Below are 21,326 nucleotides of genomic sequence, written 5' to 3'. Positions count from 1 at the left end.
CTGTCTCTTGTTCCCTTTTTTATTGACAAACACCTGACAGTTGCAGACCTCAGGACTAACCAGACAATTGTTCAAAAATACACAGAAAAATAGAACCATAACAACAGAATCCCTTCATAAATGCTACAATTTGTCTGCCTGTGGCGTTCATCATGAAACCTGATCTCATGGCTGATCACACTCATTTGAGTTCCATCAAAGCCAGTAATAAATAATAAAATAATAATGGATTTTATTTATATAGCACACTTTAAAACACAAAGAAGTCTCAAGTTGCTTTACATGTGGAGGTTCATAGGTTCATAGAGGAAGAGGCCATTTATGCCTCTGGCCACGTGTTGACATCCTCTCTAGCTGAAGCTAAAAGTTCCTCTGGTTGTCACACCACTGGCAGCGTTTGTCAGTCTCTGTGTTGTTACATGGCGACAGTCCTTCACAAAGTCCTGTAGTGTTGTTGGGACTGTCTACCTCCTCAGAATCATTGCTACAGTAGAGCGGTATGTCGCAGTACAGTGTGCACTGCGCACTGTGCACATACCCTCTCTCTGTTATTACAAACCTCATTAAACTTTTCATAGATAAATCAGTTTTTAACTTAACAATCATTCAGTGTCCCTGAAGAATCACAATTGGGAGGATGGAGGTTTCCCTTGAAAAAATCACAGTTTTGGGGGATCTTATGTAATTAAGGGTAGGTGAAATGCCCCACACCCAACCGCTGCTATGCCCTTATAGTAGTGCGTATGGAGATGAGGGAGGAGGGATTAATGGCAGTTGTTACAGTTGGGATGGCAGGGCACATTATTCACTCGGCACCTGCAGCCACCCGAAGTGTCCCCGGAACCCTGAAGATGAAGGGAAAGAAGCATCACATGCAGTCACAGCAGCCATGTTTGCATTTCACACTAGTCATCGATTCATCAATCTGGTCAAAACTACTCAGAATAACCCAAAGAAAGAATATCATGGAACTTAGACATTGGGTGTGTGTATGTGCATGATATAGTATATAAGTGTGTGTGTGTGTGTGCAGTCTCTTACATTCGGACCCCAGCGTGCCTGCTTCATGACCCAACAGATCTCAGTCTTGCACATGAGACAGCAGATCCAGTCACAGCCATCCTTCTTCTGCACAATCACTTTGCATTTGGGGCAGTACATGGCTTCCCCATTATCTATCAGGGCCTGGAATGGGAATCAAGTCTTGTTTACTTTCTCTCACCATTTAATATACTGTAAATATGATCAAGTGTGGGCTTTCTTATTAATCACATTACGCACAGGAAATGGGATGTCCCTACCTGGAGAGCGTCAGCCGTCTGTTTTGCTGCAATGTCATTTTCAGCTCGAATGCGAAGATCGTCCTGATACTGCTGACAGTCCATGTCTTTGTGAATGGCCTGAGGGATGACCACCTCATGTTATTAATGGTTTTGAATAGGAGAAAGGCCACTTCATTATCACATTAGCACGTTCTTAGTAGGCTTTTGACAAAAGGTCGGCAAAAAGGCTTCATCGGTGCTACGCATGCATTTTCATGGCTGAAATAAAACTATAGAGCAAATCACTGTATAGGATTCCGCAAAGAGCTCATCATCGAGGTTCTCCTAAATATCTTCATGCAAGCTGTGGAATGGTTCTAGATTTCACTTGTTCATTTGAGAACAGCGATAGTAGGATAAAGTGAAGTAGCAGTGCACATAGAAACAGATAAAACAGTGGGCAAACCTTGCAGAGGAGGCAGTTGGTTTCCTGGCAGCGCTGACACTCAAACACGTTGACATCGTCCTCATAGATGCACCAGCCGGCGCAGTCAGGAGTCTTGCAGTGGTAGCTGTTCTCACTGCGCGACTCAGCAATGCTCAGCCTCAACTCCAGGAACTTCTGGTACTCACCTTGAGAAAGCAGCTGGACCAATACACACTCATTTAAACTACAGAGTCACTACATAGTAACTTGGGGCACCATGTCTCATCATTTGGCTTTGATAGGAAAAGGGTTTCAAGTGAGTTGAAAATCTCTAGCCACCACCATCACTTTGACATACATAAAGTCAGATTTTGTGTAATAACACTAGCCACTCTGGCCAGGCCAATCTCTCACCTTTTAGGCCTACTAGTTCATCATGTCTATCATACATTATGCTTCATAACTGAAACAACAGTGGACTTAACTGTGTGCTATATGGATCATATAAAGGTAAGACTGTTTATTATCATTACATTTGGCTGTGTTTGGTTGGTCACTGACGAAGTGTGCATAGCAAGCTAGTTACAGCTAAGTTTGTTGAACACATAGGGCATTAGGGTTATTTTATTGATAGGCTCATAGATGTCTGTGGCTAACATGTGTGCAGGACCTAATGTTGATGTTTGGGCGTCATCCATAGACATAAAATTGGTATACAGGTGATTTTTTATATATATATATATATATATATATATATATGGCATATAAGGTTTTTAATATGTTGCTTGCTATGCGATTTTACATAAATGTGCACAGTCCCACACACTGGACTCGAACCCGCACCCTCGGACACTGGAGATGGGGGTGCTAATAACTGCACTACAAGATTAGATTAGATATTTGTCACTAGAACGTATCACGTGTTTGCGTCATGGCAGTGAATACATATAATCAAGATCAGTGATTTCATTGAAAAAAAGACTTACTTTAGTAATAATTATAACTGTGTTGTACAGCTGCAGCAAAAGGCTCCTTGGCACTCAGTTATTGACCTCTAGTGTCCTTATCTACAGAAACACCTTTTCAGGGTTGTCATTATCAAACTGACAATCAGACTGAATCTATTGCCCCTTAAAAAGTTACTGAGTGGAGTTAGGCTACCTTATAATTATAAATATCACAATTTAATAGTGTATGAATAACAAAGCTTACTGAAAGTATTTCCCTGTCTAGGAGTTTGTAGTTACAGGAGTAGTCTTCACACATGTAAGGGCACACCACCTCAGCATCCATGTTGTTGATGATTGTTCCTTTTAGGCATTCTCTGTTGAGCAATCAAGGAAGCAGTCACACAGATATGCCTCTTGAAGACTTGGTGAGGCCCACATATTACGCCATAACAATGACTCAGATTTTCCATACCTGCAGAAGCCATGCAGGCACTCTCTCAACACAGCGCCCTCTCCTGGTTCTATGGTGCTGAAGCAGATTGGACATTCCATTGCTTCACTGTTCTGTATTAGGTTTTGCGAATCTGTTTCCAAGTGAAAGTGGAAATTCCTTGCCCTTTGCTCATCCAAAGCCTGTCCCATAAAAACAAAGAAAACATTGCAGACACTTTGAAATTGATGCGCCCCCCCCCCCCCACACACACACACAGTTACCCATTCTGCAGACAAGATAAATATGTATCGAGGCTTTGTTTGTTTACCCTCTCGTATTGCAGCCGTGCCGCCTGTTCTTGCTGTATTCTAAGAACCTCGTCCTTGTCAGGCTGATACGCGGCAGGCACTTTGTAGCCTGCAGGTCTCTCACAGCCACAGATTTCACAGCCAGGCCGGGTGGGCTTGTTCAAAAATGTGCACATTGGACATACCCAGCCAATCTGATTAATCAAACACATGCACACACCCAAGTCAGTCAAGTCACCGGTCATATGTCTACTATGCTACATTATATACTGTAACTCACAAAACAAATATCTCTTAGCCATTTTCTTAATGCACTCAAGTTCAGTGTGTGTCAGGACTATACCGTTGGCCTTAGAAGCTGCGGAGGCTTTGGAAGCAAAGGAGGTGGGCGTGGTTTGGCGGCAACAGGAGGACCAGTTCCTCTGGGTTCCAGTGAGTTCCTCTCCATGCTAACAATGATGTCTACGTAGGCAGAGCACTGGCACTTAACACATACCACTCATAACTTTGAGATGACTATTCTTCTCTTCTGTCTCTGTTGTATCTGTTAAACTCTGGACCAACATTAACTGAAACCACAGATCATAATTGCCGTGCTTTCACTTCCATGCATGCATTGCTGTTACGTCAATCTTACCATCCAGTCGCTGGTGCTGGGCCTCTTGTTTCTGCTGCTCTCGGCTGAGATGGGCAGCTTTGGCAGCCTTGATAAAGAGGAAGGCCCGATCCCCATCCTTGCTCACCCCGTGATTAAACAGCGTGTCAGTATCCCTCGCCAGTCGTTTTCCGATGACCCAGGTTTGAAGAAAGGGGTGGAAACCAAAGTCATTTTTGATCTGGAGGGCAGAAAATCCCTTTTTAGATTCATGTCCCACAATTAGGCATGTATTCATTTTGTATTGCCTACCTACATATTGTATTTTCCCTTGAGTGAGCTAAACTATGTTTTCAAATAAATACACGAGGATGCATGTCAGTGTAGCCACAACCATAGTTAAACAAGATCTCTGTTGAATAAACAATAGAAGACACAATTCACCTTAATTTTTAGCTCTGATATGGTCATGTCCACAGTTACAATCATTGTAATTGGAATGCTGGAGTCCAGCTCAGCATCCTCCACTCCCACACTCAGCCTGTGTATCAACCACAGGACAAGTAAAGGATCAATACATTAATCGTTTTTAATACAAAGGAAAAACATGTTTTGTGAACATACTTGTGAAATGTGCCCTTCATACCGAATCGTGTCTGGAGGGTAAGCCTTCTGGTCTACCTTGACGGACACCGGAAGATATAAAGCAGCAAGTTTCTCGGCACATTGCTTTGCTTCATCTTTGTCGCCACATGTAATGGCCTCGCTCAGCTGTACAGCCAAGTTCTCCGCTGGGTGACACAACAAAAGCAATGTCAGTTCATACAAGCCTATCATTGCCCTTACTCCTTGAAGTAGTAGTTTGTACACCAGCACAATACGGAACATATCTTCTCGTGCATCTAGGTTGTAAACTACCTGGAGAACGTAGTCTACACATAGGGCTATGTTTATGAAGGTATGTTTATGTTTGTATGTATGAAAACGAACAAACATGTAATTTATGTAATGAAAAAAATATTAATTCTATAATGACACTTCCACCTTCGTTTGTTCTCTTACCCTCATTTAAATGGTTTGACACTTCAGGAGTCGCCATTCCCACATCGGGATTAATCCTGTGGAAAAATAAGATTTGGGGAGTTAGAAAAACATGCTTTCAATTGAGAAGACGTGACAGTCAGTGAACAGGGCTCCAAAGTTTACCCTCACTTGTTAAACTGTTGCAAATTGGATAAAAGATACAATCCCGGTGTAAATTATTCCCAGACTCCTCAAGATAAAGCGCAATTGAGCAACCAAAATTAAAAGTGAAACAAAAAACTATCAGGAAGTAATTTGCAGTCTTGAGTTTGAACTTTCATCTTGTGTCTTCGTGCTAGGTTTTCGTGCAGGGCTTTTTTATAAGACTATTTTTAAATCAATACAGTGCAAATAATCAAGGGTTAATCGCATGGTCTAATATCAGGGTAAAAATGAGAATAATATATTTTTTGTAACAAAATCGAGTGAGCTCAAAATAACTGATACATCATCATGTAATTTGTATTTTTCTACAAATACAATAATTGATAATAATTAGGCAATGTTCTGCTATCAGGTTGAAATAGCCTATAAAAACGAACTTTATGGTATACATTTTTGGGATAAAATAGCAGCATGTCGTTAGGGGCGCCTACCTGTGGTGAATGTAAAGAACTCAAGATAGAGGCTCTAGTTCGATCAGGAAGTGTAAACAGATGAAAACAACACTGCGACACTGTACACAATAATCGCTGGAAACGGGTGTTCGTAATTTTGGCAAATATTTCACAACAAAAGTTGGTTGTTCAACTGGAGGAAGTTGGAAATTACACATTATTATAGCCTTCTTGAAGAGGGGGAACAAGATCATGGGCCGGTGCCAGATGAATTTGTGGCTTGGTGTGATGAGTCACGACCAAGCCCATTCGCTATATAAGTTGTTGACATTGACCTTGTGGATAGCTACAAATACTTGGATATTGTTCTTGATAACATTGTATTTCAAATCCCAAATTCCCAAATGCTACCTCTAAAAAGGTCCAGAAAATACTTTTTTTATTAACTCCTTTAAACCTTTTAAACCAAAGTTTTATTGAATCATTTTTAACCTTTTATATTACAATATATTATAACCTATATATTACCTTGTTTATTACTAACCTATACATAACCTTGTTTATTACTTTGATCAATAACTACAGACTTGGAAGTCTTGTTAATATGGCCAGCAAGGTCTCGTGGGGGCTTATGCTATATTGGCTTGTCAGGACCATCCACTCCAGAGGGCGTTTGAGCTATTGCCCCCAGGTTGGCGTTTCATGGTTACTGTTTATAGGACTTTGTGTCTCCTTCATCCCTAGTGGCAAATAACACTCTGGTTGCATTCCTTGCACTACTTTGTAAATTGGCACACTGGCACATTTGCACACTGTACTTGGTATGGATTCCCATTTCCCAGTACATTGCACATTGGTACGTTTGCACATTGGCTTTTGTACTTAGTATGAACTTCCCTTCTCTGTACTAGCTTTATTATTTTTTGTGCTGATGTTGTTGTGTTGATGTTGTCCTTTTGTATTCTGTACTTTGGCTGCAAAACCACTTTCCCCTAGTGGGATAATAAAGATAAACCTTGAACCCTGAGTATCAATTATATTTCATTAAAAATCATGCGCAACCTTTGGAAATTCAAAACTCTTTGTTTCAACAATCGTGTTTTCACCATTGTTATTGTGCACAAAAAGATGCCACTTGGATACATTATATTTGTATATATAAGTTGTTTATAACACTGCAGAAAACAAGGTTGCACAGACCTGTCTTCTGGACAAATATGTTATGGCTCATTTCCCTGTGGGTTGCATCAGTTTTGATCATTATCTGTCTACTTTTCCTCACCTTCTCAGTTGAACTCTCCTGAATGAATGCTCAATACTCAGTAATGATGGATAGATTTGAATAGATTTAAACTCTCCAGACCACAATTGAATGCATAATACCAGTGCTAAACTGCATTAAATTAATAAACCACCAAAATGTTAACAATGATAACAAACAGGAAATATCCCGTCAACTGCAAAACACATAGAAACTGATGGAGAATCAAAGTCTTTGAGAGAATACTGATCCATCAGCATCCCTTACTACCCAAGATTCCCTTACAAGCGCTAAATTACTTTTATTTTGATAGCAAACGTCATGAAGTTCTTTCCGGAAATGAGCGACGTTCTTATTGCTGGCGCTGTGGTCATCACGTTAATGTCGGATTGGTGTTTAGGTTCAGATAAATTCAAGGAATAGGCGAACACAAAGACTTGGAGAAGCATCGAATTTCATTTTAAGTTCTGATTAAAAAGTTGGGATGAATAATTGTCCAATTAACTTTAGTTTATTTAATGGCAGATATTGGAAATTCCACAGTAAAAAGGAAGACATATTTATTAGACATCGAAGTGTAATAAACCGTCGACAAATACATTTAAATCGTTCTTAATTTAACGGGTGGTGAATCATTTTAAGTGTAACTTATTTGCATTAAATCGCACTGCAAAGGGTATTTGCAACAGCAGTTGCTCCGCAGCTTGGCGTCGTTGCAGTTAGGTTGGATTTTGGATTGTAACGCTAACCAGAGATTTAAACGGTTCGCTGCTAAAGGGGAGGGTTTGTTGGGTTAGCGCTAACTTGGCTAACGTTACTGTCGAGTCTACTCGAGTCCAATAAAGGTCGATACGTCCAAACAGTTTCACTTTTAGGCTTCCTTGAGATTGTTATTTGCTATATTGCTAACTGGTTAGATTTATCGTGTGGTGTTAGTTACTGTGTTTATTGTGATGGCGGTGTAACTGAAAAGGTCAGTAATATAACGCTAGTCTAGCTAACGTTACCGCCAACTAAAAGTTCATTGTTTTGGGTGTGACAGTTAGCTAGCTAGGTCATGCTAGCTATCTAGTTCGATAGTCATATCACTTAAGGCTGTTCGGTTGTACTAAAAAGTTATATTGTTTGAAGATAAAAATGAAACTTTTGGAGAACTCAAGTTTTGAAGCCATAAACTCCCAGTTCACTATTGAGACGGGAGACTGTCAGATAATTGGACGGTGAGTTCACAGGATATGTCAGTGATGTTATTTAACTAACGCGTAATTTGGCCAAATCATACTAAAGATAACTGTCTAGCTCTCACAAACGATCAGATTTGATAACTGAAGCATTTTTCCCTGTGGCTTATGATTGACAGTATATCCCCTTCAAATGTGTCTGCAGGATCGAGAGCTACTCTTGTAAGATGGCAGGAGAGGACAAGCAGATGTTTAAGCAATTCTGTCAGGAGGGTCTTCCGCACGTTTTGGAGGCCTTGTCACCTCCTCAGACCGGAGGCATTAGCCCCAACAAGTGAGTGGATTCGAATATCTCGTCACAGCGCAATAACGCATGTTTGAATCAACTTTCCATTGTATTACATTGGTCTTGGCTCCTCGGCAGAGTTATTTTGTGTAAACAGTGTTTTTTTTATATATATATAATTTTTTTTTCTGTGTGGGTCCTTGCAGGCTGAGCCACAGTCAGAGCGGAGATGAAGGGGAAGGTCCACTGTCGGACAAGTGCAGCAGGAAGACGCTCTTTTACCTGATTGCCACCCTCAATGAGTCCTTCCGTCCAGACTACGATTTCAGCCGGACCAAAGGGCATGATTTCAGCAGAGAGCCCAGCCTGAACTGGGTATGGCCACCACACGAACGCCATAGGCCAAGTACTGAAGCCTATTTCAAAGCAACGCCAATGTAGCACAGTTAAAGAGCGGCTTTCCCACGGTTTGAATTGTCCTAATTATGGAAGCCATTAATGAACTCCAGTTTAAATATTTTTTTTAACCCACTTGTTGCGTGTGAACTACTGTAAGCCATACAGGCAATAGTATGTTATTCCTGATGTGTTCCCATGGCTCTACAGGATGAGCCTAGTTCTGATGACATTAAGGTGGTTTCCAGGATGCACACATTCAGATTAAAATGCATACCTTAACATTACTGTAAAAAGATTTCAGAAATAAGCGTCCGCTCAATGAATATGCAAAATATGTGTTTATACTTTCAGGTTACTAATGCTGTGAATAGCAGTCTGTCTGCAGCAGCCGGAGAGACCTATAGCAAGCTGCAGCCCTACCTCTGGGAGGCTATTGATACAGAGATTTGTCTCTCTGAGTGTGACATTTACAGGTATGGTTTATAGTACCCTACTCATTTATCAAGATATGCACTTGTGATGAAAAGCCTTTGAATGCTTTGTTTAGCCTTTTCAAGGACCATTTTATTTCAGTTGCATTCTTTTGGGAAACACCGTTAAGCAGTCTGTCTGTCTGTATCTGTCCTGACAGCTATAACCCTGACCTGGATTCAGACCCTTACGGTGAGGAGGGCAACATGTGGTCCTTCAATTACTTCTTCTACAACAAGAAACTGAAGAGGATTGTGTTCTTCACCTGTCGCTCAGTCAGGTATGGCCTGCATTTGGTGATGGTAATGCTTAGTTTAAATCAGTGGTCACCAACCTTTTTTGGCCAAAGATCACAACCTCTGCCTTGGTGACAGGCAAGATCTACCTATTGAGGCGTTGAGAAAAAAATACTGTCCAGACTCCAGACTGTACTTACAACTTAACTTTTTATTTAGCCTAATTGTAATTGAATGAAATTAAACACTTTGGTCCAGCTTTCAAATTGGTGTGACCAAGAACACACTAAATCACTTAATTTCAGTGCAACATAAAAAGGAAAATATTTGTTAACCGCACACAATATGAACAAGAAAAAACACATTTGCAATGAGCAGGCTGGATATGAACTGCTTCATTTATTAACTGAAATTACAACACAACACTGACAATCTTTGTTTTCAGATCATTTGACAGTTGTTTTGAGGCCCCCATGTTGCCACTCTTCAGAGGAGAATCAAGGAGAAGCACATCTTGCAATTGGCTACCTTAGATAGTTTTTCTAATGATTGAATGCACCTTTCTATGGAATTGAAGGCTTAACAAGCTAATCAGACTAATTATGTGTTGCAATTATTCAGTATTGAGTAGTTACAGGTATTCAAATCATGAAAATGATTAGGGTGCCTAAATATTTGCACAGCCTATTTTATGACGACAGTACGAGTGCATATTAATATTTCGAAAACCAACGCGGTAATTGGAATGAAGTGGGAGTGGCCGATAACCAACATAAGCGCAAACGTACTCATGTAACGTGTCACCTTTAACATTAATATTTAGAAACACGTTGCAGTGTTAAACGAGTCGTAGAAGTTAAAATAGACAAATATCTGTCTGGAAAACCGTTCGTTTGGGTAAACTTATACATAATGTTAATCTATAAATAGACTTAGGATATCGTTTTTTTTTTTTTAACAAACTGGCCGATAACCAACATAACAACGACATCCAAGAGAGCTCGAGGATGTTATGCACGCGAGTTGAGCCTAGTTGCGAGCTGTCAGACGAGCTGTCAGAATGTTGGAAATCTCTCTACATTGGTCAGACATTCTGCAACTTTACCCAATCCGACAGTACCCGACAATGACCAACAAACAACTGATGCCGCACGCTGACCCAACTGTTGGTGTTGGTTGGCGTTTGTTGGAGAATGTTGGCGTTTGTCGGGGCAAGCTGCTTTAGAAGGGGCATTTAGTGGGAATTGCTAAATTTGTGAGAAATCGTTGGTTCACATCAACACATCATGTTCACATCAACTCTACGGACATCCTTGGATTTAAATAGCTGGCGTTCATGAATCAGGGGGAGATCTTTTCTGACTTTGGTCTTCCGAAGTCCATAAGAAAACATTTCAGAAGACACTTCAGAAAATGTTCAAATATTTTTTTTTTTTTTTTCTGTATTTAAAAAAATAATAATTTTGGAGATCGACGGAAGGTCTTCGAGATCGACACGTTGATCGCGATCGACGGGTTGGCGACCTCTGGTTTAAATTATCTCCAAAAGCCCCTTCAGTGCTATAGACAGAATGAAATGGTATATGGAACAGTAGTAGTTACAGTAATACATCATGTTTGAACACAGCTTTAAGTTGCTGTCAAGGTCTGCTGTGGCACAGGACCACAAATGCTATGTTGTAACAGAGTACATGGTCTACAAAAGGGCAGTGCTCTCACATACCTATGCAAATGAGATGTAATGGTTCATGCATTTTATGACCAGGGAGATTTAGGCAGATCCCTCATCCATCAGTGTGTCTGTATGGTGTTAACATATAGTCAACAGCCATACACCCCAGTGAAGCTCTGCATTTATCAGTGTATGCACTCTCTGCTAATCAGACATGCGTTCTCGCTGTTGCTTATAAGCATGGTAGAAGTGCCCGTCTCTAACCCTAACCCTGAGCCTCTTCCCTTGTGCTTGTGATGTGCAGCCTCTTCATGGCTCCACGAGACTCTGGGTTCGGGAATGATCTAGATCTGGAGCTGGACGAAGACTACGAGGAAGAGGAGAACGTGGACGAGGAGAGGTGAGACGCTCACTCCTGACCACCCACCTCCACTTAGATCCACACCCCTTCTGCGGGGGTTGCCCCGATGTGAAAAGTGCAGTGTTATGCCTCAAGTCTTAATTGCTTAGTTGTAGGCGTATGAAAACAAGAACTTTCAGATTGGATTTGAAAGCGGCATCAATTCTAAAGTGAGCTAGACGCCATTGAAAATACCTCCAAACCGTTTTGAAGCACATTCAAGTGCCCCTTAATGGCAGCTTCACATAAATGCTTCAGTGATGTTGGAGGATTTTTTTAAAACACTTCTGACCGTATGAATGCAAGCCAGAAAACTGTAGTTGTATTGTAGCTCTCTTGTATTGTTTGGGACATGGTGGGTGAGTGGTTTGCATGCTCGCCTCAAAAGGGCCCGATGTCTTGTGTATTCATATACAAAGCCCTTCTATTGCTGGACTCTTTAATCAGTCTGTCCCATATGACGTGGGTCGTGCATGTTGGGGCCATGGGCTTAGTGCCAGTATGATTGCTCTGAACATGCTTTCAGAGATAAGAAAAGTGCTGCACAGTCTGAAACATCCCAGTTTATAACACTGTGGTTTTCACTCCACAAAGTTAATATTTGTTTGCTTAACATATTGTAAATATTTTTTACATGTTATAAATGTATGGAATCATTTGTGTTAGTCAACATTATGATCGGGTGATTCTAAAACATACAGCCTAGCTTCAGGAAAAGATTTAGAACCAAACAAATCCTAGTGGTGAAATGAACCCCCATAGTTACTGTCTGAGTCGTGTTTGAGTCATATTAAGTTTGAGTTAATTAATCATTAATTAATGATGATTGAAAACAACCCCGGGGCGGTCTTGGCGGTGGAGTGAACAGTGCTGTGTTCTGCAGGTGCGGAGCGGTGTGTGCACAGTGAGGACGAGGACGAGGCTCAAGCTGCCACCTTCCTCAGCAGATGAAGTTGAGAGTCAGGACGACTGTCTCCCATCCCATCGCTCTGCGCTTCCACGCCTCAGGATTTGGGTCACGACCTCAAATCCACCCGCACGATTCCTTCCTTGTGATTCCTCTGTGGGCCTGAGAGACAGCCCTGAAATAGGGGAATGTACTGAGGGGTACTGATGACCCGCCGCCTCTGTTTGTTCTCAGCTGTGCGTTATTTTTTTAGTTTATGTCTGACACGTTACTAGACAAAATTTCCATTTGTCATATGCGCTCTTTTGTCAGTAAGGGTATTTGTGAAGAAAAGGGAGAGTCTCCACACTGACTTCTCATTAAGACGCCCATGTTTAATAGTGCAGAGTAATTAAAAAATGTAGTATCATAAGTCAGTGTGAGGACATTCTGTCTTTGTTCTCTCTGACTAGCCTTTGTTTTTGTGTCCTGCACCTGACCCCAGTCTTGGGTGGGATGTTCACATTCCTCTAAAGAAAACATGTTTGGACACCATTGACATCCATGGTCCATTACTCCTTTATTCCATCTGTCATTCACGCCTATGTTTAGATGTATTTTGGCACTGTTGTTTTTTTTGTTTTAAGTCATCCAAACAATATTTTTGCCATTCCAAACATTTACAGACGGGGTGAAACAGGCTGTGTCATTTCATTTTAAACCACAAGGGGGCACATTCTACCAACAACAGAATTTGATTATCAAGCGCTGCTTGGACGTCACTGTTCTGTTTTCTTTTGGAGCGGCATTACTGTTCGACAACTTGTGTTGTTTTATCTCATGTTGGTAGTGATTACGTATGCATATTCTGTTTCAAATGGCGCAGCAGTAAGCATCCTGTTAGATATGTTGTCTTTATCCACTCCATTAAAATCACAACAAAGGATGTACAGTCTAGAATGGTTGAGGGTTGTTCATCTCATCCTTACAGGAGAAACCTTAAGTGTTCCAGATAGCGCCTTGTTTTCAGTTTATGTATGCATTCCACCTTCTGTTTCGCAATGCTCAACACCAAATGCTCTTACGTACAGTCCTTTCAACCTAATTTGCGTATCTTTTTATTCACATTGTAACGTAGGTTGCTTTTAGCCTGTATATTAAACTTTTAAATGGTATTGATTAAATAGGCGGTATTTACGTACAGTTCTCAGTGTATGTGGTGAGAGTTATTCTGGCTAAATGACGGATAACACAGCTACTCTCTCCCAACTGGCTATGGGTTTCCTGTAGCTTCTTCAGTGTTACTTGTTGAAGTGTCTCATTTGATGAGAATCTCTCAATGCCCTCAATTCCAGAGATGTTTTTATTTGATTTGTTTCCAAGAAAAAGGAGTGATGGAGGGGATTTGTTCTTATCCCTTTTCCCCTGTTTCAGGTTGTGAAAAAGTGCTTTGAGCTGTATACAGCTTATGGTTGTTTTCTCTTTTGCATTTTTTTTTTTTTTTTTTGCGATAGTGTTTATTTCCATTAAGACCCAAACAAGAGGGATTGTCTGATGTAAGAATGTTTGTCCAGTATAGCTGCAACACAGTGTTTTTCACACTGGAGAAGTGTGTTTCATCATCTTGTTTTGTTGTTTTTGTGTCTGTTTATCAATAGCCATTATGTTTTATATTATTATCATTATATTCAGCCAACAGATGCTTAAGGCAGCTGTTACATCACAGCATGAACATTTGACTGTTAGCTTGTGTGTGAGAGTCACCATCTTTGTTTATGTCTCAGAAAGGTTGTGGTTGGGCTGTGTGCTGTCAGCATCTTATCCCATCCGTGGCAGTATTTTATCTTGATCTGTGATGGGATTGGCACATCTTTCAGCATAGATAGCCTCAGTCTGAGCCCAGGGTGCCAGTGGGCAGCATGTTCATGCATTTACATGTTCATGCATTTGCATGTGGTCAGATTTGAGGCGAGGAGAGGCATGTAGCTAAGCCCAGTGTAGGTAGTATAGGCGCTTTGTCTCTTTGATATTTGAGTTATGTGGTGTGGTCATACTTTCCCCCACCTTCACTGAGCACTGTTGGGTTTTTGTTTTAGCCGTTAGGGTCCGCGACCCGGAGTGGGTGTTTGTGAAACAGCCGACTGTTGTCACACACACCTCTCTCTGGAGATTTGTCTGAAACGCTTCCTGCCATAGTGAAAATAGCCATTGTTCCTTTTTCTCTTACTCCCAAAATGTCAGCAAACAAGGGGTTGGCACAGTACATGTTGATGACATGATTTGGTGGGGTGGAATTCCTCTGTTGTCATCTGCGGTGATGTGTTGGCGTCCCATGGTGCTTCTTGTGAAACTAACAGGTATTTGTGGAAGCGGGGTGTTCTTTTTTTTGTCTTAAAGGTACCGACAGCTGTGTTCTGTTTGATGTTTCTTGTGAGAAATGGGAGTGAGAGAAGTCAGAAAAAGTGGAATGGAGTTTTTATTTTTCTTTACAAGGTGTCGCTGCCTAATAACTTTCATTAAACTCGCAGAAGAATCTGGATACAGGCCAGACCCGATGCATGGAAAAGAAGGATGAAAAAGAGAGGAGTTTGTCTGGCAGAAATTATTTAGTTTCAGTCTCTGAACACCTCACATGACTACTGGCAGCGTTTGTGGAGTCTTAAGGATTATGTTTTTGTTGTGTAATAAAACATTTAAAATTCAGTTTTGCTTGGTTGTTTTTAATTTAATAGGTAATACTTAGTTGTGCCCTTACCACAACATCTTTAGGGTCATGACCCAAGGCAGTCAAATATAGCATCACTACAAGGTGTAGAATGTCATGTATTAAGGCACACATCCACACCAAAAGCAAAGATTTATAAGGGATTATGAGGCAACATTTGCCATTTCAACTGCCTGATGAAGTCATCCTTCCCATCTCTAGGTCCTCCCTTCACTCACCAGTACATCATCATCAGCACAATGGGTTGCCCTCTAGTTGAACCCGCTACTGTCCCCATCTGAAAAATGTGGCTCTTTCTAATCTTTTTTTGGCAATTACATGGCATAATCACATGAATGCATTGACAAATACCATTCATCCTTTGTGATCACACAGTGCTGGTCATCACGTGTGCTGGTGTGTATGATGCACACTAAACCAGGATCTTTTTTATTTACTCAAGCATCCACTTGCCAAAGGAAACAGGCATTGAGCTTTTGAACTGTATTTGGATTTTTATTTTATTTCCATATTTTTTTTACTGGCACCAACAAAATACCTTTCTTCCTAGAAATACATCCACTTGAAGGAACATGAAAAAGTATGTAGTGTTTTTGTGATTTTAGAAAAACAAAACAAAAATGTATTTACAGTTGCGAAAGAGGTTCATGGTTTTGATGAACATCTCAAGATCTGCAAGCAGGCATCACCACTGACAACAAATGTACTGTAATGCCTTTGTTTTGCTGGACAGATTCTAGTCACACCATTTCTCCATTCAATGGAAAGTTGCTGTAATGGAGACAACTAGAGCGCTGTATCCTTGAGGGATCAAACCCTTTTCCACTATGCATACATAATACAGACAGTTCAAGTCCCAAGTCACTGCTGAATTGGACTGCATAATCTGAGAGCGAGTTTCCATGCGCACTAAAATGGCGACATCACAAAATCTTCAGATTAACAAGCAAAGGAAAAAAAAAAAAGGAACAAAATGTTTTTGTACAGAATACAGAATTATATTAGGCTTTCAAAAGAATACAGAAGTATAATTAACCCTTCACAAGGAGACAAAGACGGGTCTTCAGAAGAGTTACATTGTAGTCAGTCTCCTGAGTTGGGACTGAGGAGAGCATTCAGTCTTTGGTTAAGTATTCCTCTTCATCCAGACCGGTGAACAGAAGGGAAAAAAAACAAAAAAAAACACATCAACTATCCAACTGAAAAAGGCACTTTTGACTGGTCAGATCCGGATAATTTACCCACTGCAAATTATGTAAACAGTAAAACAAGAACAACACTAACAAAAAGGCACACCTTGTGCATCAAGTATTCCAGGATTCAAGTTTAAAGAGGTATCTGACAGCTGTCTCAAAGTTTGTATTTCTTTTTCTTTTTTTTTACAGCTGAGGGTCAAACTGAGACTAACCAATGTTTCAGTGTTTTTAACAACCAATCAAAGCTTCTCAGAACTCTGTAAAAATACTGCCGAACGTAATGCATTTTTCACAAAATAACATTTCTGTGAGTTACGACAAGTCTGGAAAACCTGCTTTTCTAACTGCTAATGCAACAGCCAAGTGACTTTTTTTGTTTTGCTCCAAAGTCTTTTTGGCTACTTTCTACTGACTGCAGCACAGACGCCATAAAAAGTGAAATACTGAACAACTTTTTTTAATGGTGTGTGTGTGTGTGTGTGTGTGTGTCCAGGCAACACTCTCTTGTCTCTGCTGCAGATGCTGCCATTTAAAAAAAAAAAAAAAAAAAAGAGCTATAGCTAGTACCTGACAGGCCAGCTCACACATCACTCATGGCATGGACACGGAGCGATATGCAGCGGTAGCTGAGGAATCTGCTCTTCTCCTCCTCTCTCTACCCCTGACCTCCACATACCATCTGATGCAATCCCCTCGCTCCCTCTCGGGGGTGGGGGGAGGGGGGGACACCAGAGGAAGCTGGTGCCAGGGGGGAGAACACTACAAAGTCAGTGCCCTCGGTGAGGACAGGACTTTTCATTTTTTTGGAAGTTCTTCTTCAAAGATAGTCCCCAGTGTCTTCGCCACACCCTGAGTCCGGGACCACCTGGTCCACGCAGTTCCTAGAGCTGGGGTGCTGAGGCCCTGAAGGCGTGCTACCGCCCCCGCAGAGCAACCAGGGGTGCAGAAGGATGTCTGTGGCGGCCATCCTTTCAACGGGCACCTTGCGGAGCATGCAGTAGACCAGCGAGCGGGCGCGCGCTGACAGCGATTCCGGGATGGTGAAGACGCCGCGGCGGATCTTGCTGAAGAGAGCAGCCGGCTCCACGTCCTGGAAGGGGTAGCGGCCCACCAGCATGGTGTAGAGCACCACGCCCAGGCTCCACACGTCAGCCGCCTTCCCTGAGTACGAGTGGCGCGAGTTCAGGATCTCCGGCCCCACGTAAGCTGGGCAGCCGTGCTTGTCCGTCAGGGAGTCGTCCTCGCCTTGCAGCAGGCAGGAGTCCTCCAGGTTCTGTAGGACCAGCTTGGTTCTGTGGAAGATAAAAGGGGAGGGTTACTAAAACTTCTGTTTGAAGTGGTCACTTGGAATTGATGAAAAAGCCTTTTGGCCCACTGTCTTGAACTGAGGCTAATCCTTCTAAAACGCTGAACTCTCAGAATTAATAATTAAGGTAGAGTGAGTGTTTTGCACCCAGCGTAATGCATTCCAAGTTATTTCCAAGCATTCTGTGACGAGCGATTTTTTTGTGGATTTTTATCAGACAGAAATCTTTTGTAAGTATAGGCAATGAAAACACAAGGTACTTCCAACACCTTTAGGTAGAGAGTGCCTGATTCAAGGACTACCATAGGTTGATAGGACAAATACTAAAAGTTGTTCAAGCTAAATAGTATATGATTACAAGTTACACATGAAACCCCACATTTATAAACAATCAGCAGACAAATCTGAACCAACCTTTGGGGATCAGTGAAGACAAACTTGCGCAGCTTGAGGTCTCGGAGCACAACACCGTGTTCGTGACAGTGTGCCACCGCTGTCGCCATCTGTGAGAACAGACGCACCGCCTCGTCCTCCTGTAGCCGCTTACACGTGCGCACGTACGAGTGCATGTCGCCATAGTTACGCTCAAAGAAGACATAGACGTTGTGCTCCCCGGTGACGATCTCGGCGATGCGGCAGATGTTGTCGTGGGGACACAAGCGTGTGTATGGTGCAATAAGCTCCTGGTATTTCTTCATAGAGAACACCTACAGAGAGAAAATACATATTCGTCATGGTCTATATGGGAATGCTGCATGTAGAACATGACGCTAGTAGTGCAACAGGTATGTGTTTAATTCTATCGGAGCAACCATCATTGTGCAGAACTGAATAAAAGGTATGTGCACAAAGACTTAATGCAAATATAAGGCCAGACACCCCTCTTTTAACAGCAAATCAGTGCATAGATGTCATGTGCTGTTAAGACTAGGACAGGAATCAGCAGGTGCAGACTGATAGCTCTGGGCAGTTTGTCACCTAAGGGAGTCCTCTGCACCCTTTACACTGTTTGTGCCATGCTAGAAACTCTGAAACCATGCAGCTGTTTTCTAACCAATGCTCATTGCACGTGCACACACTGGCCAGAGGCCCACCACTGGTTACAGTGTCTCTGTGCACAAGAACCCTAGGCATTCTCGTCAGTCAATGCACAGGTTTTTTTTTAGAAAGGTCTCACAATTTAAGCCTTTGAAAGGAGTTCTGCTGAAAGTGAGGACATGTTGTCCCTGTGGTTGATCTTGATTGTTTTTAATTAAATGTGTGTGAGGCAGTGCGTCCATCAACTCTGACCAAGGAGTCAAATGGTTGCTGAGAGCTGCATGTGCCGTGTGCTCACCTTGCAGGTGTACTCCTGCTCTGTAATGCGATGGACAGCTCTGTAGGTCTGAGTGCCTTCCGTGGGCTCCAGCAGGACGTACGGTCCAATGTGGGAGACGCAGTGCTTTTCGGGGCCGGTGGGGCCATGGCTCTGGGACAGGGGCCGGAGGCAGGGGGCAAGTCCAGGGGAGGGGGGCTGGCTCAGTCTGGGACGCTTGCATTTGAAGGCGTCAGGGTCGTGGGGGTCTTCAAAGTCCACTCGTTTCAGACGCAAAGGGAGAGTGGGAGTTGTGAGGTTCAGGCTCATCTGCAGAAAGCACACAAACACAAACTTAGAAACTGACCATCCTTATCATCTGAAAAAAAATGTAAGCCTAAATCCATCCTACTAAACGAATGACACATGCATTTCTGCCACCCCTTGATGAAAGTACTTCTGCAATGTGTAATCGACGGTAGATGGAGTAGCAGGGGGGGGGGGAAACTTCCAGATGAATCACAACCGCATAAGTTAAAAATAAATAAATAGCACTCAGTTATATTCAGACGCTTGGAAGCAGTTGCAGATGAACAACATATAGGCTGATACATCCATTACTCAAGTTACTGTTCATCGGTTTCTACTCGGTCTGTGAGTCACATACCCAGTCTATGAAAAATTACACTGCGAGAGGACGTCATAAAAATGACGCAAGACTCCAATCCGCATGACATCGATGAGTTTGGCTAAACAATTAGCTCTTTGCAAGACAGGGTATGGGCTAATTGCAAATTAAATGCATTCTACTAAAGTATTTAATTTCACGTGAGATAAAACAACTCATTCAGGATAACTAATAACAACATTCAAGTTTGATGAGATCGCCGGCGTGGCTATGAGTGATAGGCAATATAAGCCCAAACGTTTGAGTATGTTCCTGTGAAACGTAACATGTGATTTCATAACTATCTATTAAAAGTTAACACACAAAAGCCTATATAGATATTGACGATAATTACATTAAAAGTGTGATATCACAAGAGCGCATGACTGCAAGTGTGGACAACTCTTACCTCGCTCGAGTAGGAAGACAAAGGGATCCGCTCCTCTCCAAAACAGAGAACAATGGTATGGCAAGTCCGCTCAGTTGGGCTAACTTGTCAAAAGCTCATTCTCGGCTAGGTTCGTCAAAAGTGATGGGAGAAAAAAAAATCCGAGGAAGTTCAGAAGTCAGATAGCCGGCCCGCTCCCCAAAATATAACCGATTTGTCTTCAAGAAGTGATAGTTTGGGTCGTAAGTTTAAAGAGACTGCCCAATTTATCTTCAGACTATTTAGCCATTTAAAGTTGACTTGTGGGATTTACACTAGCTAGTATTCTTTGATGGTACGCGAGTGTTTATAGACAAACTCCAATGCCGTATCTATTTTCTCATCCAAAACAGAAATTAGTCCTCGTCGATTACTAAACCAGAGTCAGACTGGCGGCAATAAGTTACCGGTGTTCGCTTCTGTTGTTGTCTCAGACGTCTTTGTTCCCCAGCTGGCTGGCACTATATTCCCGCTAAATGACTGCTTGCGTGTCCAAAAACACTTTTTGGACTTCTTTGCTTGAAAACGTGGTGTTTGCTTAAGATAAACCTCTCGGAAAAAAATATAAATAGTGTTACGCTAGATGAAATTCGAAACGTAGTTGGTGACCTTGTAGCGTTGCAGTGCTGACAAAGTAATGTTGAGGCAAGAAAACAAAGTTGTGGGAGCGAAGGTAACTGGCTAGGTTGTTATCCAAACTCGTGGACGCGCCAGAATCAGAATAAAGAGTCCGACAGAAAGTTGTACAAAAAAGCAATACGCTCCCTTCGGCCACCTGTTATGAAGTCCTTTAAAAAAACAAGTACAGTCCCTTTGGGGTTGAGAATAGAAACCAGACGAGCCCCCTCCGCCTGACCGACCGTCCGGCTGTGTGATCTCAATAGTAGGAAGACTTCTAATATCCTTTCTCTATTACAGCAGCCCAACTTGATGATGCTGTACTGAGTATGATTGCAACATCTTAGCTCCTCCTACCGGTCTGACGACATCTAAAGCTGACCGTCGCTTTGCTTTCATGCGTGAGAGTAAAACACCGTGCAAGACAAACAAATGATTGCATTAGCGGTGGATCTGAGCTCCATCGATGCTAAAAGAACGTAACATGTTACAATATAATGACAATTGACAGCAACCTCTGTAAAGTTGCCTATGTTTACAGTTATTGCCTCCAGTGATTTCTTGTCAGCCTCCAGATTCAACGTTGTAGCACAGCAGCATTTGTTAGCCTATACTAGAAAGCAGTTGCACAAAACGATTACCCCACCCCTTGCATTACTCAATTGCATTAATGTCCTTGCGCCACA

The 21,326-nt window shown here is 42.0% G+C and overlaps 3 protein-coding genes across 5 annotated transcripts; 1 reads left to right on the top strand and 2 right to left on the bottom strand.

The window, feature by feature from the left end:
- Position 1: 1 nt before the first annotated feature.
- Positions 2-5,793, bottom strand: rbck1 (RanBP-type and C3HC4-type zinc finger containing 1). Of its 3 annotated transcripts, none has more exons than XM_031567430.2 (13): positions 5,655-5,793; positions 5,038-5,093; positions 4,622-4,766; positions 4,420-4,516; positions 4,018-4,216; positions 3,724-3,842; positions 3,401-3,574; positions 3,112-3,272; positions 2,902-3,013; positions 1,729-1,908; positions 1,302-1,400; positions 1,042-1,185; positions 2-845 (listed from the first exon to the last, which is right to left on the bottom strand). In XM_031567430.2, exons 2-13 carry the CDS (start codon positions 5,072-5,074, stop codon positions 765-767), a joined length of 1,548 nt encoding a protein of 515 aa, XP_031423290.1. In that variant the 5' UTR covers positions 5,075-5,093; positions 5,655-5,793; the 3' UTR covers positions 2-764. The 3 variants fall into 3 exon arrangements, with proteins under 3 accessions (XP_031423290.1, XP_031423289.1, XP_012696513.1); XM_031567429.2 differs by lacking the exon at positions 5,655-5,793 and adding an exon at positions 5,188-5,648; XM_012841059.3 differs by lacking the exon at positions 5,655-5,793 and having other exon boundaries at positions 5,038-5,180.
- A 1,414-nt stretch (positions 5,794-7,207) lies between these two features.
- Positions 7,208-15,110, top strand: maf1a (MAF1 homolog, negative regulator of RNA polymerase III a). Its single transcript, XM_012841217.3, has 7 exons — positions 7,208-8,096; positions 8,263-8,391; positions 8,550-8,718; positions 9,094-9,215; positions 9,374-9,493; positions 11,426-11,521; positions 12,405-15,110. Exons 1-7 carry the CDS (start codon positions 8,014-8,016, stop codon positions 12,427-12,429), a joined length of 744 nt encoding a protein of 247 aa, XP_012696671.1. The 5' UTR covers positions 7,208-8,013; the 3' UTR covers positions 12,430-15,110.
- Positions 15,111-15,611: 501 nt separating this feature from the next.
- On the bottom strand, positions 15,612-20,964 carry trib3 (tribbles pseudokinase 3). Its single transcript, XM_012841107.3, has 4 exons — positions 20,005-20,964; positions 18,971-19,258; positions 18,049-18,341; positions 15,612-17,620 (listed from the first exon to the last, which is right to left on the bottom strand). Exons 2-4 carry the CDS (start codon positions 19,256-19,258, stop codon positions 17,146-17,148), a joined length of 1,056 nt encoding a protein of 351 aa, XP_012696561.1. The 5' UTR covers positions 20,005-20,964; the 3' UTR covers positions 15,612-17,145.
- Positions 20,965-21,326: the final 362 nt, after the last annotated feature.

Source organism: Clupea harengus, chromosome 5, assembly GCF_900700415.2.
Source record: "Clupea harengus chromosome 5, Ch_v2.0.2, whole genome shotgun sequence".
Lineage (NCBI taxonomy): Eukaryota > Metazoa > Chordata > Actinopteri > Clupeiformes > Clupeidae > Clupea > Clupea harengus.
This window is presented reverse-complemented; position numbering and strand designations above follow the sequence as displayed.